Source organism: Rutilus rutilus (assembly GCF_951802725.1).
Source record: "Rutilus rutilus genome assembly, chromosome: 24".
Taxonomy (NCBI): Eukaryota; Metazoa; Chordata; class Actinopteri; order Cypriniformes; family Leuciscidae; genus Rutilus; species Rutilus rutilus.
The window spans coordinates 18,848,554-18,871,968 of NC_140228.1; the positions used below are offsets into that span (position 1 = coordinate 18,848,554).

General features: G+C 38.7%; 1 protein-coding gene across 1 annotated transcript; it reads left to right on the forward strand.

Moving 5' to 3' along the window:
• Window positions 1–18,336: 18,336 nt before the first annotated feature.
• otulina (OTU deubiquitinase with linear linkage specificity a) lies at window positions 18,337–22,384 on the forward strand. The gene is made up of 3 exons (XM_084399038.1): window positions 18,337–18,695; window positions 18,921–19,042; window positions 20,567–22,384. The coding sequence occupies exons 1-3, from the start codon at window positions 18,477–18,479 to the stop codon at window positions 20,985–20,987; spliced, it is 762 nt and encodes a 253-aa protein (XP_084255164.1). The 5' UTR covers window positions 18,337–18,476; the 3' UTR covers window positions 20,988–22,384.
• Window positions 22,385–23,415: the final 1,031 nt, after the last annotated feature.

Sequence of the window (23,415 nt, forward strand, 5' to 3'; positions counted from 1 at the left end):
TTGCAGTGTAACATTCTTGCTCATGTTCAAGAAATCTGTTAAATGACGTTAGAACTTTATTCAGGAAATTCCTAATAAACTTTACTAAAGCAAGATGCATTTTTTTTTAAGAATGTAGAAAAATAGATGCTTTATTCAAACAGTTTAATAACTTTTTAATGTATTTAATTACAGTGAGTAACAACACAAATCAAACGCAAATAAGCACGCAAAACAAAGGAACAGAGAAATAAGGTGGATGCACCATTGTTTGAAACTGCTAGAGAAGTCATATCAGTATGTCAGGTGCTTCAACAAACAAGACTTCTGTATAGGATGCACTTAATTTTCTCACTAATGAAAATTCTGCGAAAATACTGAGAAGTGCACATGCAAAACCAAAATGGGCGTTTACCAATCAGTGGCCAATTTCAAACTACAATACATTTTTTTCAACCATTTTTCAATAGACTCTAAAATCATGAAGGCCCACCCCTAAACCAAGCCCCCAGTGGATTAGAGCAAATCGGGTAAAGCGGTTGAAAATGCCCATTGTGGTTTGAAACGCCCCACTGATTGAGAAACACCCACTAGTGTTCTGCAGAGATACATGCCTGAATGATCTTGTGCTCATCAACTACTAATCACTGTTAGTTCAATGTCACTGTCTCCACCCATGTGTGCTGTTGGCTTTCATCAAAATTTCAATGCTGATCCAACACACTTTAAACATTGAAATGTCAATCTCAACCAAAATTATGGTTTGGATCAAAACTCAACATTGTATCAATGTCACCATGCTATCTGGGATTACTAACAATAGGATAAAAAATGTCCATATTTTTTTTCCACTAAATGACCTTTTATTATCTATGGAAAGCACACTTTCTTTCTCCCGCTCTCTCTCTCTTTCTCTCTCTCTCTCTCTCTGCACGCACACACACAATACAAACACACACTCTCAGAGAAACTTGTTGTCAGCACTGCTGCCCCGCGATTTACTTTTTTGTTCAATAAAAATAAAGCTATGACGTTTTTCAGTGGCGAGGTCGCTGTTTTTGAGGCAGCTAAATGTCAGTAGAGACACTGCTGCCAAACACTGTTAGAGACGCACAGATTCGGGTAATTCACACATGCTTAATCATTTAATCAATCTCTCTCTCTCTCTCTCTCTCTCTCTCTCTCTCTTTCTCTCTCTCTCTCTCTCTCTCTCTCTCTCTCTCTCTCTCTTTCGCACACATACATGCAAATCATTGGCTCAAGCCTACGTTACTACCTCAAACATTATGTTATTGAATTAGTAATGGAGGCTTGGAATCAGACTTGTTAACACTGGGAAAGCGTGCCCTTTCGTTGGAAAGGAATATGCTGCGAAAGCCACATCCTGCCCGTAGGGAGGGATACATGTGGAGGATACACATATGGACTGGGTGTTACCGGGCAGTACAACATATGAGATGTCACTGAGGTGGCTCCAACCTATAACAGGGGGAGACACACCGGTCAGTGACAGCAGAGGGGGTTCTGCCAAGGGAAAGACACAGGCTCACCGGGGAGCCGTACCGTGGAAGAATACACATATGGGATCACGCCGTAGGGAATCACAACATTTGGGCCCAGCCTAGCACAGGTTCCACCAGTGAGTGCTAGGCCTGGCATGGGACACTCCACCACGTCCGTTGCCGAAGGGTGTGGAGGAACTCGACAGGGTTTGGCTAAGAGGAACTCTACTGGAACAAGAATGGCGCACGTATCTGGTACATAGGAGGGGAATGGCGCAGCAAGCCGCCACTTCGAACCGGGCTTACAGTGTAACTGGCTTCATGTGAAGGGAGCAGACGGGAAGCAATCGGCTCGACACATAGGTTATTTTTCTAGCGAATGTGTTTGGTGTCGCCCAACCCGCAGCTCTACAAACATCGGTCAGTGAGGCACCCTGTGCCAACGCCCGGGGAGAAGCTACACTCTCATTTTAGAGGAGTGGGCTCGCAACCCAGGGGGGCATGGTGCGTCTTGGGATTGATACGCCAAGAAAATGGCATCCACTATCTTTTTGTTTTTCAGTGGGCTAACCTCTGCTTGGAGACAGCCTTTCCCTTCTGCTGGTCTCCGTAACAGACAAAGAGCTGGACTGAGGTCTTGAGGCTTTGCGTTCTGTCCACGTTAACCGAAGGAGCCAGGGCTGGGTCTGCCTCCTCTGGGGCAGCGCTTACAGGTTCACCACCTGGTCCCTTTTAAGGGGAGAGGTAGGAACCTTGGGCACATATCCAGGCTGGGGTCTCAGGATAACGTGAGAGTTAGCCAGCACGAATTCCAGGCATGATTCGTCGACCGGAAATTTGTGCAAGTCTCCCACCCTCTTGATAGAGGCCAAGCAAGCAGGAGAACTGTTTTTAAAGACAGGACTTTCAACTCAGCTGCCTGCAGGGCTCAAAAGGAGGTCTCTGCAGTGTGGTAGCACCAGAGATAAGTCCCAAGAGGGTATAGAGGGGGCGCAAGGCGGATTCAGTCTCCTCGCTCCCCTCAGGAACCTGACGATCAAGTCATGCTTTCCCATGGATTTCCATCCGTTGCATCATGATGTGCGCAAATATAGCAACATACACTTTGAGGGTGGAGAGAGACAGCCCTCGCTCCAACTCTTCGTGCAGGAAAGAAAGCATAGAGTGATCGAACACCTTCGGGGGGTCTTCTCGGAAGAGAGAATTTGCCAAGAGAAGAACACCATTCAATGAAAAGGTTCCACTTCAGGGCATAAGCAAGCCTCATCGAGGGTGCTGTCGCAGAAGTGATGGTATCTACTACAACCTGTTTGTGGTAGATCACCTAGAACCTCCGCCTCCTGTCCTTTCGGGACCAGACATGGAGATTCCAGAGGTCTGGACGCGGGTGCCAATGGCGCCTCGTCCTTGAGAATGTCTCAGAGGAATGGGTCAGGGAGGGCTGTCGAGAGGAGCATACGCTCGAGAGAACTAGGTCCGGTTGGACCAGTAAGGGGCAACTAGCAAGACCTACTCCTTCTCCTCCCCGACTTAGCACAGTGCTGTGCAAAAAGGCTCACTGGGGAAACGCATCTTTGCGGCAGCCCCGAGGCCAGCTGTGTGCCTGTGTCTCTGTGCCGAGGGTTCTCTGCTCGGTCAGGGAGTAAACAACTGGCAATGGGACGAGTCTAGAGAGGCAAACAGATGTAACTGTGCGGCCCCGAAGTGGTCCCAGAACAGCTGGACCGCCTGGGGATGGAGTCTCCATTCTCCCTGGGCCACAGGCTGTCGTGAGGCCTCATTGAGCAGGCCGGAAAATTAAGTGGAATGAAGAGATCTCAGAAGCTTCTGACTCCATAGGAGTAGGTGGCGGGCGAGTTACGACATGTGAGGGAAGCGTAGCGCAATGGTCGCCATGTTGACTGTACAGACCAATACATACTTGCTGAGCAGCAGCATTTTGAGGTGTCTCAAAGCAAGGTGTACTGCTAGCAACTCGAGGTATTTGATGCCAATGCAGTCGGAGGCCCACCTAGACCCCTGTTACTGCATGCCCGTTGTACGTTGCCCCTCAGCCGGTGTTGGTGGACACTTGTTCTAGGGGCGGCTGGCCCAGAGAAACAAAAGGTCTGATCACGGGCTGAGGGTATGGCGGCAGGCCAGGGTGATTGGCACACGGAGCGTGCTGCTCTGCCTACTAGGGTGGGGCGTGGTAATGGGGACTCCACCTTCGCAGACGAAGGCGAGTCTCGATCTCAACACCGCGATAGTCATGTTCTCGCAATGAGGAACATGAACTATCCACAAGAGCTGTTCAGCATGCTGTAATCCCAAACACGTGATGCAACTAATGTGACCGTCAGAGGGGGACAGGGAACAGCCGCATCCAGAAACGCACGGGTGGAATGACATTTTGAAAAAGATGCACCCGTGTTGCACTTTCAGGAAATGAAAAACTCTCAGTTTTGTGCAGCCTGTATCAGTGAAGAACTCACTTTCTTCGCCCTCAACCAGCTGTCAGACAAACAAACATAAAAAGGAATGCTGTTAAGACAGCAGTTGAGAGCTCAGAAAGCTCACAACCACCGCTGCACTCGTCGCTGTAGAACCACCAGCACCAGGAGAGATTTCCAGAAGAAGCACCGACACACTTGCTCGTTGAATGAATCAACACTCTTCAGAGACACCTTCATGAAGACCGATCGGCTCCGAAGCAAAAGACAAGTGGTGCGTGCATCCACTTCCGTATTTATACCCGCGCTGCGGGGCGGAGTGTGGATGCAAAGCTTGCACGCCAATGTGTGCATTGGCTCGTTTTATCAATACTCGAAGATGACAGGCTCCCTAAGCGTGATCCCAATCAGTCGACACGTCGACTACGTTGAACGTGAGCGGCTGAAATGGAACAGAATATGTAAGTGTCATTTCAATTCTTCCTTTAATAAAAATCAATATTCCATATCATACTTTATCAACTTTATCACCTATATCAGACATGTGGCTTTTGGATCATCATCAGAAAGCTTATATTCACCCCATTCTCAACTCATAGTCCAGGTTGTTCAACTTCCAACTATAAAACAACAAAAGATTAGAAGCTTTATATAACACATACAGTATGAAACATCAAAAGGTTAGAAACTTTATATAACAACTACAAAACAACAAACGTATGCTGTATAATGATGATGGCAAATAATGGCCATGTAGTGATGGTAAATTTCTTGCACATATAATTCAAATGGTGCCTCAGAAATCGTTGTAATTTAACAAAGTGTTGGATTAACAAGAGTGAAAATTTCAAACATTCACTCTGCAAAACAATCCCATTTATCCTTTAAAAGACACATTGTCTTGCTATTTTAACCATGTTAAACCCACTTTACTTCCCAGTGGTTCGTCTCTTCCTCTGAACAATAGCCGTCTTTCATTCTGTCCTCCGTAATGCGCCGTCCTTCCATGTAATCGCTGATATAAAGTGAAGAGTCACACACAAATGCTTTTCTCCTTACAGCCGAACAAGCTTTCAATGCTGAATTCACACCTAAAAGCAAACCGACGGCCCACAGGCTTCCAGGGTCAGCAGCAATTCATTTAGATTTCCATAGGGTCAATAGAAAGGAATCCATGCCAGGGTTATTTCGCATCAATATTTCATTTCTTTGCTGCAGCAGATAACAATAATGAGCCGTCTCTAAGAGAGAAAGCACATTCTCTGCTGAAAGGCTTTTGAAAGTAAACTCTGAAGTTTGTGACGGCTTCTCTTGTCCATGAAGTCTTTGAAAGCTTGACTGGCTGGCAAATTGAAGAGCGGTAAATAAATAAATATTAATCATAAAGAAGCACACACAACATAAATTATTAACATTAGGCTGAGAACTGATGTTGAAGATGTTTGCACTGTCCTTTCTTCCCTTCCTGCTCTTCTTTTTAAAAGTAGCAGATGTATTTTTTTTTGTATTCTTTTGTTTTGTGTCCCATTTCATCATATTTGCCATTAGCTCTGTAATGAACGTGCAGAGATGTGCTATTTTTGCAACCATAGACTTCAGCATTCAGACAGAAGCTTTTCAAAAACTTTGTCAAGTGGGAAGACATGGAGAGAGTACATCAGCTCCATTTTTGAACCAATTACAGGGATATTTTGTCAAATAAGCCAGTTTTCTAGTTTCTTCATGTGACTTGGGCACTGAAAGGAAGTGTAGTAGATGTGCTTGGAGTCCAAAAGTCTGAAACCAGAATAATTAGCATTTATAATGTACTTTTTAAATTACAAACAATGTTATCAGCATAACAAATTGAGTGGGTAGAATTGAAAAATGAACATGAATCCTAGAATGTCTTATTTGTTGTGTTTGATTTAATGACAGCAGAACTCAAGTAGCATGAACTCCACAAGTTTGTGTCAAACCTCATGATCATGATCAACATTATTAATCCTAGATGCCTTCTGTTTATTCCCAGGTGTAGATTAGATTTAGAAACTTAGATCATAATGACTCACCTTTACCAAAGCATTGCTTTTTGACCAAAACTACATTGGGTTGCAAAAGTAAAGGCACCCTACACATTCTCATGGTAGTTCATTACTATTTTACGATGTGGTAAATTAGTGGCATCTGTGGCGAATTTGTACAATGCTTGCTTAAGGCTTGCTCACACTAAAAGATTTTTAAAATCTTGTAAGATTTTAATGAATCTAAAAATTGGATGAAGGTTTGGTTTGGTTTGGATGAACCTCGCTTTCTGATTGGGTATCGTTTCGTTCCAAGTGACAATCTACAGAGTACGTGCACATTTTTGTTCAGGGTCATGTATCTATTCTGCGGAAAATGAGTATTGGAAGCGTTTCAGATATTTAAGTATTGATATGTATCAACAAAAAAAAAATTGACAACACTAGATTGCACTTTGTTTTTTATTTCAGATGCATTTTTAAAATAATTTTTTGATCATATTTACCAGGGGTGCCATTAATTCTGACCACAACTGTATATTATATATAAAATTCAACCTACAAAATCCAGACAGGTTGGCGAGTGTTAATGTCAAACCCTGATTACGACTATGATTATTTCAGTACTTCCACAAAATGCAATGAGATACAAGTCTACAAGGAGACGGAAGTGACGGAACTTTTAAAATGGCATCCGCGAAACAACAAGCAGCTGTATGGGTCCGGTGGACAACAGAGATGGAGGTGCTGGCATGATAATCTTAAAGGGATAGTTCACCCAAAAATGATAATTACCGCATGATTTACTCACTCTCAAGCCATCCTAGGTGTATATGACATTCTTATTTCAGACGAATACAATCGGAGTTATATTAAAAAATATCCTGGCTCTTCCAAGCTTTATAATGGCAGTGAATGGCTGTTTCTGTTTTGAAGTCCATAAAAGTGCATCCATCCATCATAAAAGTGTTTCACACGGCTCCGGGGGGGTTAATAAAGGCCTTCTGAAGTGAAGCAATGTGTTCGTGTAAGAAAAATATCCATATTTATAACTTTATCGACTAAAATAATTAGCTTCCTGCAGACGGCCTACGCAAGTCGACTTGCATATGATGTATGATGTTCTAATTCGTGATTTGTTTTGCTCTATCCTCTGCGCTTCCGCGTTCATCAATACGCCAAATTGATGCATACGGCCATCTGTCGGAAGCTAGTTATTTAAGTCAATGAAGTTTTAAATATGAATATTTTTCCTACACAAACTCGTTCACGGTAGAGAAAGCTATATACAAAAGTAACGGTGAACTCTTAAATGTAAACACAGCTTTTGTGTCTTTATCAGCTTTTCCATATCTATATACTGGTCCTGAAAATTATCACAAATACTTACCGCTTGCTCGATTTCTGTAAATCCTTTTTTATGAATGAATGAGTCTCTCTACCCGTTGCTTTGTAGTTTTCTACGTCAACAGCTGCACTTGCACCACCTGCAGGTGAGGTCGACTAACAGCTATGGAGATTATCAATTGGCAATCTACTGATATTCCTGCCATTCCCGGATGTCAAATGTTGAATTTTCTGTCGAATTTGAACCACTGAATTTTTGGAAGCGAATTTGTAAAGCGAAATAAAATGGACCGAAAATTGCCTGTCGAATATTATAGGTTGTATTTTTAATGAATATTTTGGAAGTGAAATCTAAAAGGTGAATATGGATTACTGCATTTTTAATAATGAAAATGTGTGTGAAATGTTTTGAATTGAAATATTAATAGCTTAACAACCATGTTGCATTTCAGCCCATAAAAATGCAAGCCCTAAAAATACAATGTATGCAAGCAGGGTTAATGCAATGCATCTTTTTTTTCCAAGTAGTGCAGTTCAATAAGCTTTTTTGTTTCAAAAATATCCATAGATGTTATCAGATTTCAAAGTCGATTAAGATTTTAAAAACTAGTGGTGGGGGTTAGGGGTGGAACTTTATTCAATTTTCTTTCTAAAACTGAGGGTTTTCGTACGTTCAGCAAATCAAATCATAATTAAAAACTTGGCCACTTGTAAAATAGTTCAATTTTCTTATGTTATCGGGTTGGCCTGGTCACATTTACCTTCCAATGATGAAATTCCGCTGGCGACATGTTGATGGATAATAGGTGTCATCATTTTCCCTCGCAGATATCACGTCAGGGTTTAATGCTGCGTTCCAGGCAACCTGTAACCCGTGTTTTTCCAACCTTATACCCGTGAAAGTGCACTGGAACGGCAGTCAAACCCGTGACTTCCCACCCGTGAACTCGTACTAGATCGATGTACTCCCAGTTACGAGCTCTGGCGTCACATAGCCCGCGAAACCATACAAAACAACAATGGCAGCCCCTACGGATGCAGTGTTTCTGCATGCGGTACACGATGAGATACACTTTAGGACAATATAACTTTGCAGTCAAATTAATAATAATATAATAATAATGATAATAATACACACACGATTATGTATTACAATGTTATGTGTCTGAAACAATAAGTATGTCGTGAAAGTGTATTGCCGCATGGAAATGTTAAGGTGACGTAAACCTGAACTTGACAGGTAGTTTGGCGTGACTGGCCTGGAACGCTACAAAGTCGTGAGTCGTGGTTTGAAGTCGTGATTTACGTGCTCAAAAACCTGCCTGGAACGCAGCATAAGTTTGCTGAGCTTTTACATGCATCGATTAATTTTTGGCACACATTTGCCTCATTGGCCACTTGGAAGATGCTTAGTTTGACATTTGTGACCTTTGTGCTTCATACATATTGTACAATGTACTATGGACCTTCTTCTCCAACAAAAAATGTCTCATGGCCCTGCCACATGACATACGAATTTCATTTTAAAATTATGAATTTTCCAACAATTCTTGTTAGAATACTTGTTTCTGATTGGTTAAATGCAGTATTCTATCAAATAGTTGTATAATGACAACAATACGTTGTCCCAGGCACATAACTGTTGTTAATTAAATTAATTAAATATTAATTTAAATTAAATTTTCACATCTATTTATTGTTTGATATCATTAGTGTGATAACTAAGACAATGTACAGTTAGCCAGTCATCTTCAGAACAAACCTTGAGCTAAAGCTGAATGGAAAAAAATCCTGACTAAAGCAATACAGATACCAACTAAATACAAATAACTTCTATGTAGTCTAATTTTGCCAAAACATTTTATGAAGCAATCGTATGACTGCAAGGTCTATTTTCTGGCTATAAATTGTAAGAACTTTAGCACAAGATGAGGTAGATGAATGCATCAATGCTTGTTTTCACTCTGCTTTCCTAAATGTCTTCTTATCTATTATGAAAAACAGAAGTGTGTCTTGTGAACCAACTTCTCTTAAAAGCACAAGTCTCCATAATGCAGCGTATCTGGATCGATTTGTTCAGGGCAGTGAAAGCAATAATTATCCTCACGCTAGACTTCACGCTGCTTTTCAAAAGCAGAATCCTTTCATATTTACGGCTTGCTTCAATGGAACACGTTTCTGCTCAACTTCCAAGTGTCAGAAATTGCCCTGAGAGAGAAAGAGAGAAGGAAGACAAGAGGGGAGAAAACATTATGAAATGTCAGCAGCTCAAATGGATTACTGTTCAATATCAGTCAAGACACTCTGAAAAGGAAAGTGAGAGAGAATATTCGGCTGTGGGTGAATGTGCGCGCGTGTTTGCTTGATGCCGATGCTTTTTAAATTGTTCTTTGTTTTTCCATCAGCGGCGAGGTGCTCTCTTGGCTTATCTCCTCAGCAGTGGACGTGTGGCGGGACGATGTTCTAGGAAAATGAACTGTCGCCGTATCCCTTGAACGCGTCTACCTCGCACACTCCGAGGCGCATACACAAATATATGGCCACTCAGGCATCTCTGCTGTTTGTGCACACCTTGTTGCCTCCGGAGGGGCAATTACCGATGCTCACAGCCTGTCTGAGGTGTCAGTGGATGGGCTCCCATTCCAATCCTCTCCCTCTGTCCATCTCTCTCTCCATTATCAGCAGGGTAAATAATGCCCCTTGCCTCTGATGCTGATGGAGATGTGACTGGGACAACAGATCCAATTGCCCTCCGCTCCATTTATCTTTAGCGGCGTTTTAGCGTTCAGTAAGTTGGAGGTGAGACCAACAACAAACCTGCATGGCCTCTGGGATGCAATGCTACTATACATAATATTCTAGTTAATTGTTACCTGTCATTTTTTTGTCTGGAAATACATGCTCGTTCTTGTGATTTAATATGCACAGTGATTCAATTCAGTTCATTCTCATTCATGTTACAAAAAATATATTTTTATTTATGGGTTTTAAGCCTCATTCTTGTCATTAATGATTAAAACTCAAGTACACTATTAAGCAGTCACTTAAAATACATGAATGAAACTTTTTTTTGTTTTTTCCTATGTTAAGTACAGTATAGACCCGATATAGTCCGGCTATGAGTAACCCACTTCTAGTCAAAATAATCTTGAATTTGGTTACAAGTTGTTTTTGCCAAAATAACTTGCGAGATGTATGATATTCCATCATGTAAGCAAAGTCAACAGTGATTACAAGGTGTTTGGTTTTCATTTCTTTTACATGTTCTATGCGTAGCCTATGTGTCTATTCTTGGGCTATGGTTTAGACATCTATTACATTTTCACTGACAGGCCAAATTTTGCCTTGTTTTAGCCTAGACATCGGAGATGTGTTTGGATGGCTATTAGACGTCTTTTAAATGCACCATTGCTTACTGGGTGGTTTACCACAGCAAAATCGAAAACTTTTTAGATTACCCTATGCTTAACTACCTGCCTATCCCAGGATAGGATTCACGGATAGGTAAGGCTGCCGGTCCCGACGCCATCTGTGGGCGTACACTCCATTATTGTGCTGAGCAGCTCAGTGAGGCTTTTACAGTTATCTTTCAAAAATGTGCTGATAGTGGGGATATACCTGATCTATGGAAAACATCAATAGTAATACCCATCCCAAAAATAAAATTTCCTAAAGACCTTAATGAATTTAGACCAATTGCATTAACTTCCCTGGTCATGAAATGTTTTGAGAATATCTTGAAGGACATAATCATCCCCCTAACGGTAGACAAATTAGATCCACTACAGTTCGCATATCAAGCGGGCAAGGGTGTAGAGGATGCAAAGCTTTTTATCCTTGACAAGGTGTATAAACATCTTGAGAAACCTGCATCACATGTAAGAATTTTATTTGCTGACTTTAGTTCAGCTTTTAATAAAATGCAGCCTCACATTCTGGTCGAACGATTAGCCTCATATTTTAAGTTACCTGAGCAGATTCTATTACTCATCTTAAACTTTTTAACAAATAGAAGGCAGCAGGTCTATGTAAATGGAAATATGTCATCTGTTATCGTATCAAACACAGGCTCTCCTCAGGGCTGTGTGCTGTCCCCCCTTCTTTTCATATTATATACTGACAACTGCAGGTCATCTTGGGAGAACAGTTACTTAGTGAAGTTTTCAGATGACACAGCCCTGCTGTCCCTTTTACAGGGCAATCAACCGGATCATAGCAGTGCCCTTGAGGAGTTTGTTAGATGGTGCGACGATAGTCTTCTTGACTTAAATGTGTCAAAGACTAAAGAATTGATTATAGATTTTAGGAAGGTTAGTGACGAACCAAAACTGAGTTTAATACACAATGAAGGTGTTCAGGTGGTACAAACATATAAGTATTTGGGCACAGTATTTGACTCACAATTGAAATTCAGAGAGAACATTGATAGCATTATTAAGCGAGCAAACCAAAGAATATATCTACTGAGGAAGTTGAACTCCTTTGGGGTTTGTAAAAGAATCTTATGTACATTCTATCAGGCATTCATTGAGAGTCTATTAACCTTTTCTTTCTTGGGTTGGTTTAATAGTTTAGCGGTGAAAGACAAAAAGAGTTTGAGTGACATTGTTAAAGTATGCTCAAAAATCACTGGTACCCAATTAAATGATCTTGGTTCTCTCTGGAAAAAAAGAGTGGTCCAAAAAGCCGATAGAATACTGTGCCAACCAGACCATGTGCTTAGGAATGAATTTGTTCTCATGCAGTCAGGTCGGCGGTATTATGTGCCAATACGGAAAACGAATCGCTATGCAAACTCATTCATTCCCTCTGCTATAAGATTTTTAAATGATAACTCATAACTACACAAAAGGTTCTTGTATTACACCGCTGTTCTGTCACTGGCAGGTGAATGTGTGTGTTGTGTTGTGTTGTGTGTGTGTGTCAGGGTATTATCGTTTTGTATACATTTTTTTTTTTTTTTTTTTTTTTTTTTTTTTTTTTTTTTTTTTTTTTTTTTTTTTTTTTATATATTTATTGTGTGCTAATAATCTTAATTTAACCCTTATTGGATGGGTTGGCTGTAGAACTGAATTGCCCCCTTGGGGACTAATAAAGATATTTGAATCTTGAATCTTGAATCTTGAAATAGAGGACTTTTTTCCGACAGTCAAGGACAATGTAGTTGACCACTGACACAACGATTGTCATGATTCCCACCACTTTGTTTATGCTAATTAAAGTCACAATGTTGCGAATGCTGTGAGTATTGACATCTTTTCTTCCATATTGTGACGTACAGAACTTTCCAGTGAAACAGATTATTGAAAAGAAAATATGTGGAGCGGGGACTTAGTTTCATCCACTGGTTGTTGATTGGATGGATGCAGATCTGAATGTGAACTGAGTTGATTGGACTAAATAATTTAAGTCACCTTTCCGGTGATGAATGTCTGACTTAAATTATTCAGTCCATTCAGATCTGCTATAGAGTTGTGATGTTTGACTAACAATAATGAGATGCATACAATTTCTCTAAATTGATTTTGCTGACTTTAAATACAACTTTATGTAAATGCCCGCAAAATGTAGTTTTCACGTTGAATTGTTTAAGACATTGGATTCACTGTCAACTTGTCTTTTTCTGTTCTACAAGAGACAAGTGAGTGTCAAAATGAGCTGGAAACCCTCTGCCGCAAGAGACAGGTTGAGGGTAGAGGCTTTAAGAAGCCCGTTCAGGAGGGTCCACTCATTAGTGGTCAGCTGCACATTGAACATTCGGACTCTCCTGTCCCCTCCTCTCCAGCCCCTGATGAAACCCTTTTCACCCACTCAGGGAAAGAAAATGGCTGCAGGAGGAGGAGAACATCTTAGAGGTGCATTGCACAGAGAGTCCTGGATGTCAACAGGCCCATAATGATACCTGATAGCCCCTGGAAAACACTCCTCTCTCTTTCCCTCGTTCCTTCTTTCTTTTAATTTCCCTCTTTTCCGTTTCCTAGAGCCCTTCTCGGTCCTACATGCCTCAGATGCGATGCACTTGAAAGCGTAATTAGAGGTAAAACAGTAACTGTATCTCCATCATCCTTACACGTAACCATCTCACAGTCCTTTGTTTTGTAAACCTCTCTCCTCAAAATTCTCCTTTTCTCCCTGACTTTTTGAAAAGCTGCTCAAAAGGAGGTGGGGGGAGTGAGAGGGTGAAAAGTGGGAGCAAGAGAGAAAGAGAAAACGCAAGAGAGTTCCCTCTGTGAGTCGCCAAGGTGCTCTCTAGTCCATTGTGCAGTGTGCTGTCAGGTTAAATTAGGGAGTACAGGCTCTGTGAGTGTAAAAAAATCAATACTTGATGGAAGATTGCTCCCCGGAAAATCTGTTTTGATTCCAGGATTAATTCTTGACCAAAGGCTCCGCTGAAATGACATGCCATTAGGGCCGAAAATGAACACATTCGGCAGTGGAAATTGGATGGAAATGTGTCAGGTGATTGCCCCGGCTGCTTGTTTTGCTCTCCTGGAGAGCGAGAGAGGAAGGGAGAGCGTGCGAGGGGGGAAAAGTGCGGCGCTGGAGGAAGGTGTGGCGGCAGAAAGCCTCGGATCCGCAGGCCCCTCGGAATCCATTTTCAGGCCTTCGACGCTGCCCTCCGGAGTATTCTCTGGGCCATTGTTGTCCGGCTCCTGCAAATGCACTCTGTGCAAGGTGAAATGCATTTGTCCACGGGCTGCATCTCTCCTGTGTGTTCCCTTAAAGCGCAAGATGAAGAATAGCCCATCTTAAAATAAAGCAGGGACCTCTTTTCTTTGTCTCTGTGGTGCGGAGGAAAGAAAGGAAAAATGCAATATTGATGAGTGTAATGTGTTTGTCATCACTTGTAGCGTAAAAAACAAGACCCTGCCCGCTATAATGTGGTTAAAGGCATTATAAAGTGTTAGAACTGGTGTTAAAATTCTAAAAAGTAATCAATATAAATTCAGTTTACATTTATTTTGATGTATTTTAATGTGTAATTTTTTTTGTGTGTAATCTATAATTAAAAAAATATTTATACATGTTTAAAAACATATTAATGCTTATTAAGAACTGCATCTAAATAGTTGAATACCTTCTAATGCATTCTATACTCATTTCCTAATTATTTCACCTCAAATACAGGTAGGCTATAATAAGTGAGTACATTTTCAGTTCTGCAATTCTACTATATAGCCTATATATATGATTGATATAAGTTTTATTAAGAAATTATTTGTTCATTTATAAGTGTTTTAAATATGTTCCATATTTTGAAGGTACTATGTAACTGTGTTTGTTCAAAATGAACAAAATTTAAATACTCAATTGTCAATGCATCATCATAGCCTATAGTTCTTCCAAAACATGTTTTCTGTCTTACCCTGATAAATGGTAAGCCTATTATAAATTGTGTAGGCTAGCTACATCACTCACCCTTGCATATTAAGGATTTGAAATGTTGTAAAAGCAACGCAGACATTTTTTATTACCCAACAGATACATTGTCATATGTAGCTCTCTAACGGGGTTCGTTGTAAAGCATTTAATTGGGAAGGGTCATTTCATTGTGGTTGCTGTAGCACTGTGCTGGAATTTATTTTCAAGGAAGTAGCCTACCATGTTTATTAATGGGTATACAGCAACATCTTCAGCTTGTCAGCTTGAGATCCTTTCCACAAACCGGTCGTAAGCCTAGTAGTAGGCTAAGCCTACTAGTGAATATGAGCAGCAGGAAATGTGTCTCTCTTTTTAGTTATGAGAAATAACCACATTCATCCGCAGATTTCGCACAGTCACGCAGAGCCGAAGCACAACCAAAGTAATGTTCTTCCGCAAAATGCGTGCAGTTTTGTTTTTTAACCGCTAGAGGGCCAAAGGTTACATAGTGAAACTTTAAACATTACCTAAATAGTACAAATAACGCATTCAAAATTACCAAAATAAAATATGCTAATTTCACTTGATACTTACAGGTAGCTTATATGAGTGAATATGCTTTCAGCTCTGAAAGGCTGTGAGTAGCATAAAAATAAAAATAAATTTTTCAAAATCCAAATTTTCTTATGTAGAAATTATTTATAAATATTTTGAAATGTTTAATATTCTAAATTCATAATTACATTACTGTATCTAAATAGGCCTAGTTGACTGCATTCAAATCAAACTACGTAAAATAGGCCTTTTGTAATTATTTCGCTAGATGCTTACAGTGATGAGTGAGTGCACTTTCAGTTCTAGTAAGTCTAGTAAGCTGAAACTTGCTTAGCTGTTTAACTTTTCCATTGAGTCTAAGCAGTAACATCACTGTATGGTGTTTTTTTTAATTAAATTTCACCATGGATTCCTGAGGGTTCCCAGCGCCTGTGATGAATTTGGATTTTCCACTCTGATATCTGCACTGAACAAAGTGCTAACGGTGAGGAAAAGAACCCTAAATGGATACATTTCTACCCACTGGGCAATAGAGGATGATTCTCTTCTCATAAACTCTCACCTGCTGCGCCACTTCACTGTCTGAACCATCACACGAGCTCGTAAGAATTATGAGACATAATTTATAACCAGGACCACTATTCACAGTTACACAAGGCACTTTGAGGATGACAGCTGTCTCATGTAGAGCTTATTTTAAAAGTTGCATACCTGAAAAGTAGCCCTGTCCTGAAATAACCATAAAGATAAATGAGGTGTTTTAATTAGCATAATTGTAAAGGTCACAGTTCTGTTGAGGTAGATTAATCCTCTTCACATTACAGTACGGCTCTATTTAGCACATGTAACATAATACTTCAAAGAGTTGGACTAGCCAAATTAATTAGACTCCTCATTAAACATGGCACTTTTTGAGAGATAAAGTCTTGTTTCTTAAAAGTGTATTGACAGTTTAATTCAATGTATCTTATAAGGCTGTCAGTTCCCTCCTTTAATTTGACTACTTGTCCCAGCAGAGTACGGGTAGGTAAAACAATCACTGTCAGCTCCTGTAATTTAAAATGAAGAGTTAAAAATTTGTATTTGTGTCGTTGAGCAATGACATTAGCGACACTAAATATGTTTTCACTTTCGATTAATTCATTGCAAACACAGACACAGTTTAATATGAATCTAGCGCCATCTAGCGGTCATACAGGACACATACTGGGCTCAATGCAACACTTTTTTATTTACTTTGAATTTATTTAACTTTTTGTGTGCACTATTAATATTTCATTTTGGTAATATTATTCATATTAACGTTTCATTTTATAATTCATATTTCACTTCTTTTTTTTTTTTAGATTGCAACATTGCGTTGATTTTCCAACCTCTTGGAACAGTTTATGTCATGCCAGTAAAAACAGCAAATTTGATATCGGAAGGACAAATAGAATATTCTAACTACTGTAAGTAAAATAGTAGGCTAATATAGTAGTGGTAATAATAATAATAATACAATTAATTAAAATAGTTTTCCATTAATTAATTAAATTAAATTAAATTAATCAATTAAATTAAATAAAAATAAAAAATACATCACAGGCTCCTTTTCATACTATTCATAATATAATAAAACAAAATCCAAATTTTTTGCAGGTATTAAAATGTCAATATGCACACTGTTTAACTACAACATTGTTATACAATAGTGACAACATTTGTTAAAGATTTGTAAGTACATTGCTTAGTTGTTCTTAAAGTCAATTGTTTTATTTGTGATAACACAATGAAACATGCTGAACTTTGTGGACATAATACAAATGATGAATTATGAAATTATGAACACATGCAAAAACAGGAGAGATCCAATGAAAATTTAATAACAGATAACTTGCCTAGTAAAATGAAACTTGTAGCTGTAGTTTTTGTCAGAGAAATGCCTTCCTCGTATACGTTTAAGTATAAAATGGTTCTTTTCCTAATTACTTATTTCATGTATTTGATGTAGAGGTGAAACCCGACCAATAAATGTGCTTGGCAAAAAAAAAATTTCATTTTTTTTACCCAAAATATTATCAGTAAAACTTAAAAAAATTTATTTTACTTTGATTTATACTCATACTCATGTAACTATTTCATTTTTGAATCTCAGGTAAATTATATATATAAAATATCATAGACTGTAAAAAAAATATATATATACACTCACCTAAAGGATTATTAGGAACACCTGTTCAATTTCTCATTAATGCAATTATCTAATCAACCAATCACATGGCAGTTGCTTCAATGCATTTAGGGGTGTGGTCCTGGTCAAGACAATCTCCTGAACTCCAAACTGAATGTCAGAATGGGAAAGAAAGGTGATTTAAGCAATTTTGAGCGTGGCATGGTTGTTGGTGCCAGACGGGCCGGTCTGAGTATTTCACAATCTGCTCAGTTACTGTGATTTTCACGCACAACCATTTCTAGGGTTTACAAAGAATGGTGTGAAAAGGGAAAAACATCCAGTATGCGGCAGTCCTGTGGGCGAAAATGCCTTGTTGATGCTAGAGGACAGAGGAGAATGGGCCGACTGATTCAAGCTGATAGAAGAGCAACTTTGACTGAAATAACCACTCGTTACAACCGAGGTATGCAGCAAAGCATTTGTGAAGCCACACCACGCACAACCTTGAGGCGGATGGGCTACAACAGCAGAAGACCCCACCGGGTACCACTCATCTCCACTACAAAAAGGAAAAAGAGGCTACAATTTGCACAAGCTCACCAAAATTGGACAGTTGAAGACTGGAAAAATGTTGCCTGGTCTGATGAGTCTCGATTTCTGTTGAGACATTCAGATGGTATAGAATTTGGCGTAAACAGAATGAGAACATGGATCCATCATGCCTTGTTACCAGAGGCGGACAGAGTACACAGCTTCATTACTTGAGTAAAAGTACAGATACCCCTTGCTAAATTTGACTCAAGTACAAGTAAAAGTACTACAGTCAGATGTCTACTTAAGTAAAAGTACTGAAGTACTTGTTTTTAAAAGTACTTGAGTATCAAGAGTACAAGAGTACATTTTCTAAATATTGCATTACTACTGCCACAGTGCTTACATTGGTAAACACAGCAAACACTTGAAGCGAAAACTATCATTAACTTGTTCAGAAAATTGAAATAGTCTGGCGAGGTGGACCAGCTGGACCAGCAGGCGGCGATATGACGTGTGAATGCGACCAGAAGCGACCAGAAGAAGAAAACAGCTTCATATGCATTCTGATGACGTCAGTCACATGACCACGTGGATGTGAGAATGGTTTATGAATCCTGTCAGAGAGGCCGAAACGAGCATATTTTACCGATTGGACACCTTTAACGTTGAGTTCACACTCAGTGAGATTAACTGTCGCGATTCGAAGATTGCAAACATGTCGTGGGTGAAATCAGCGACGTCTAGCGAGGATGTGTTCGACGAGGATGTGGATGATATCAGTCTGCAGAACAAAGAATGGAAATACAACATGGAAAAACGCGCAAAGGTACGTCAACAGTCATTTATCAACGATGAACCTTGCACAACATGCTTGTACTGAAATATTCTATCGGGTTTTTTTGTTGTCCCTATTCTAAATGAGTGTTCTCGTTCATGCAATGTAAGAGTTTTTAAAAACACCGGTGAGGTGACACACAAAAGCAACATTCACGATGTGTAGCGAGTGAAAGCAGCGCAGTCTAGAAACGACTGCCGTGTGGTTTTCTGTCAGGATGGTTTCAGAGATGGTGTTGATGCAGGGAAAGAAGCATCACTACAGGCTGGTTTCAACATGGGATACAGAGAAGGAGCCACAAAAATGACTGTCATCGGTCAGCTCAAAGGAATCATGAGGTAAGCCTGTGCATTTATCTTATTTGTCATCATTTTAGGGCCTTTTACATGTGAAATACACCCTCCAATGACAATAAATTATTCTTATAGTTGTAAGAATTTTAGAGGTATTTTGTGGGTGTAAGTTAACACTACTTATTATAGTTTTAATTTTTTTGTTTCCATGATTATGCTTTACAATTAATATTGAGTTGAGTGACTGCTCCATACATAAAATGGTGTGTGCATACTAGTGAATTGTCCCTGTTTGGAAGTGTTTTGGGAACCAATTCCTAGTGTGCTAGTGTTTTTTTTTTTTTTTTAAGGTTATGCTTTGTAACTATAAACTAAAGTTCTCAGGATGTCAATCAAAAGTATGGATGTCATTGCATTAAACTGCAAAACATCAAATGAAGTGAATTTGTTTTAACAAAAATAGCTTAAATAAGACCATCATTTGGGTTCTTATTGGTTGTCAAGCATTGTTGTTGTTATTAAAACTATTTAAAATGTTCTTTTAAAAAAAAAGAAAGAAATAGAAATAGGCCTATCAGATGAAAAACTAACAAATATAAGAAATGTTCCCTTATCAACTAACTGAAATACAAAAATATCTAAATAGAAAAATAATATATAAACAGGTAAAAGCACAACAATATGACTAAAACTTAAAGTAAAAAGAAAATTAAAATATGTATAAAAATGCTAAATACTGTAATAATATAGAGATGCGCGATTCTGGGTAAATTGAGAATCACGATTATCTGTTTAAAATAGAGATCCCGATTTTTCTGAATGAACAACTAAAAAACATCATCTGACAAAATGTCAATTGTTCTAGTTTATTTAAATAATATTTAATTATTTTAAAAGTAATTGGTTCGACTGAATGATTCAATGACTCTCTCATAAATACTTCACTTGTTTCCTTACTGGATAAATCAGCGTTTTTGAATGAATTTCTTGAATGATTCAATTACAAATACACTTTTTTTTTTTTAACAGTCACTTGTCGCCACCTACTGGTGTAACAATGTAATTGATAAGGTCTTTATTTGAAGCATCAAGTTACTTTCAAAAGATTTTTTTATTTTTTTTTTACTACATTTTGATCGCTATCATAGACATCGATGTTTATATCCGGAATATATCGGATAACTTGAATTATTGTAACAGAAATAATGATAATACGATGTGTGAAGCTGTTTCATACCTAATACATGACAACTCTCTCTGGATCAGCAGTAGCGCCAACGTTGTTGTCATTCAGATTGTGTGGGTGCTTGAAATCATTCTTTTAACGATTAATCATGCAGCTTAAATAAATTATACTAAAATAACAAATAAGTTTACACCTTTGTTTACTCTGCTAGGACACCTGTGTGAGCTTGAGAAGATGTGACATGAAATATTCACTCATTAAAGAGACCATGCAGTAAATTAACTATATAAAAAAACCTCTTTTTAGGCCTCTACACCTGAATCAAAATCCTAAATCTATTCTGTCCATTGTTCTGTGGTTTTTGACCATGTCTTCTTTCACAGTGCGGTGCGGTGCTGGTGTCAGGTTCAGCTCCCTGGAAGCCCAGCTTTAGCGTCCGTCACCGATCTGCTTCAGAGATTGGAGACGCATGAGGACGGGCTGGTGGAGGCCATGAGAAAAGCCCAGGAGAAGCCTCTGCCTAGTGTGACCGAAGTGGTGGATGACATGGAGGACCTAAATGTTGAGCAAAGGGACCAGGATGAAGAATCTAGATGCTCAAACAATGCAGACTGTTGTGGGAGAGATGGAACGAACAATGACTGCTGTGGTAACGCCGGAGGCGTGAGTGAAAATTCACCAAGAATTCTTTCCCATGGTTCTTTCTCTACAAGACAGCTTCTGAAGTGCTGCTTGGACCTAGTAACAGAACTGGGGCTTCCTGAAGAACTCAAACTTCACATTCAGAAGCTCATAGACACTTGAAGTGGATCCAGGGTGTTTGTGGCGAACACTGCTGCAGACCGTCTGAATAACATCCTGTGTGGGCAGGAAACAAGCACAATTCTGGAAAGAAAATAGCCTGTACATTAGTTGACTCAAATTAATAGTGTACTTGAGGGAGTTGTTTTTATGTAAGTGCTGTGATTCTGTTAAACTGCATTTTTGCTGGATCAGTAGCACAACAACACTACATTTATTACCCATGGTTCTATATATGATATGACAATTTTCACGTATAATATGGCTAACACATTTTATAATGATATACATTACCTTTGTACTGTATATTGATTTGTGTGATTAACCCTGTACATGGTGAACTGCAAACTAATTTAGTGAGTTGCACATTTACCACCAAATAAAAGTTATTTATCTAATCAAGTGGTTATGTAATTTATTTATCTGACGTTAATATGTGCCATTTAGTTAAATATGATCTATTTATGTAACCATAACTGAGCTGTAATTAAGCTTGGAGCATGGGTTGGATATTATGTAACGAAGCAGGCGCACAGTTCCTAATGTGTAGTGTTTCATCTCTGGAAATATCAGCAGAATTCTGAATAAACCAACACTTCTGTTTCGTGATGCAACTTTCGGAATTTTAATCAATCAGAAAGTGGACTGCCTTTGTGAAAAAGAAGTGTGCTTAATTTTACTGAATGTGCACTTGTATCAAAAGTATATTTTCTTTAAACTTGCAGATAATTTGAATGAAATAAAATGAACTTAAATGTACTTAAAGAGTGCACTTTCATGACCGTTTCATAAGTACACTTTTGAAAAGTGCACTTTGTAATAATGTCACATTAAGGTTTACTTTAAAGTACATCTTAAAGCATTATGTTTTAATAATCTTTTTGTACTTTTCTTTAAAGAAGTACAACTATTTTGATGTGTTACGTGACCTGAAGCACAGGTAAAGTACTTAATTTTACTTCTGACTGTAGTGTGTTATTCTATATTACATTTAAGGGCAATCTTTTTTTAAATGTATTCAATTACTTAACCATTGTAAATATGTGAAATTACATTACATTTCTGTTTACCATAAATATTTGCCAGTATATTCAGTAGAATTTAACCATATTTAAAAGACAAAAGAAGTAATTATGAAATTACATATAGGCCTGGTTTCACAAACAGGGCTTAAATTTAGCCAGGATTAGGCCTTTGTTCAATTAGGACATTTAAGGAGCTTTTATAAACATTACTGATGTTCATCTTGACACAATACAATGGCACAGACATATTTTAGGATATGCCAGTGGAGTTGCTTAAAGTTAAAACAGATCAAACATGAATTTTAGTCTGTGACTAGGCTTAAACCTTGTCTGTGAAACTGGGGAATAAAGAAGTTTCAGTCCAGATAAAGTCCAAAGTCCAAAAAAAAAAAAAAAAAAATATATATAAAAGCACTATTTTAAAGGGATGCTACAGTGTACTTTTCACAAGGGTGGATAAAGCAGTTGTCATCTTAACTTTCCTAGTTTAGACTGACTGAGTTAATAGGTTCAAGATACTTGTGTACTGTATATGTGCGTCTAATGGATGTGGAGACCTTTGGAATCAGATTTCACTACATTCCTTTAATCTGAGACCATGCTCTGCCGTCTTCAAGTGCTTTAAAGGAAGAACACGTGCGAATAAAATAAATTAAGCAACTCGCTGGCTTGACTTTTTCCTCTTTTGGTTAGGTTTAGGGTTAAACATGAACTTACTCTGTTAAAAACTGATATTATCAGCTCGAGAAACCTTAAGTTCACTGGGTTTCCTGTGGCAGTATATATAGACGGAAAGTGAAACTTAAGTAATAATACACGTCGGGTCTTCCTGGATGCAAAAATGGCTGTCTTGTCAAGTAAAGGGAGAAATCTTCACATTTAGGTAGGAATTATGACATTTGTGTATTTTAACATTCATGGATAAATATTTTGTCGATATAATGTCGATTAATCTCAAACAGCCACGCGATGATGTTGACAGTTGTTATGGTGGCTCTTATTAAATAACACTGAGCTTGGAAATCTCCGTTAAATACATTAGGCTTGCTTAAATAATATTTTAGCCTCTGTTTGTTGACGTAGCGTTACTTTAAATGTACATGTAGGACAGAGTGTTGCAATATTATCTCTGGTAAACAATGTCAACATTCAGAGTGCTGACGCTTGTGCCATGCGCCGCAAAACACCCTCACTCACCATGTATTTAGACTAAAACTCAAATGATTAACATTAACATATGGTACATTATTGTGAAACTGAGAGTTAGGCTAACCTTGTGTATTTTAGCTGGACTTCTGAAAATAGATGTACAGTAATTAGTTAGAATACTATAAATCTTCTATTTAAATGTTGTCATTCTGGTACAAGGAGTAACTTATTATGAAATATTTTGTGATGTTATGTAT

Coding starts and splice junctions, on each gene's coding strand:
- otulina (XM_084399038.1), top strand. CDS start 18,477: ATGAATCCTGTCAGAGAGGCCGAAACGAGCATATTTTACCGATTGGAC. Junction 18,696..18,920: donor ACATGGAAAAACGCGCAAAG/GTACGTCAACAG, acceptor GTTTTCTGTCAG/GATGGTTTCAGAGATGGTGT. Junction 19,043..20,566: donor CAGCTCAAAGGAATCATGAG/GTAAGCCTGTGC, acceptor CTTCTTTCACAG/TGCGGTGCGGTGCTGGTGTC.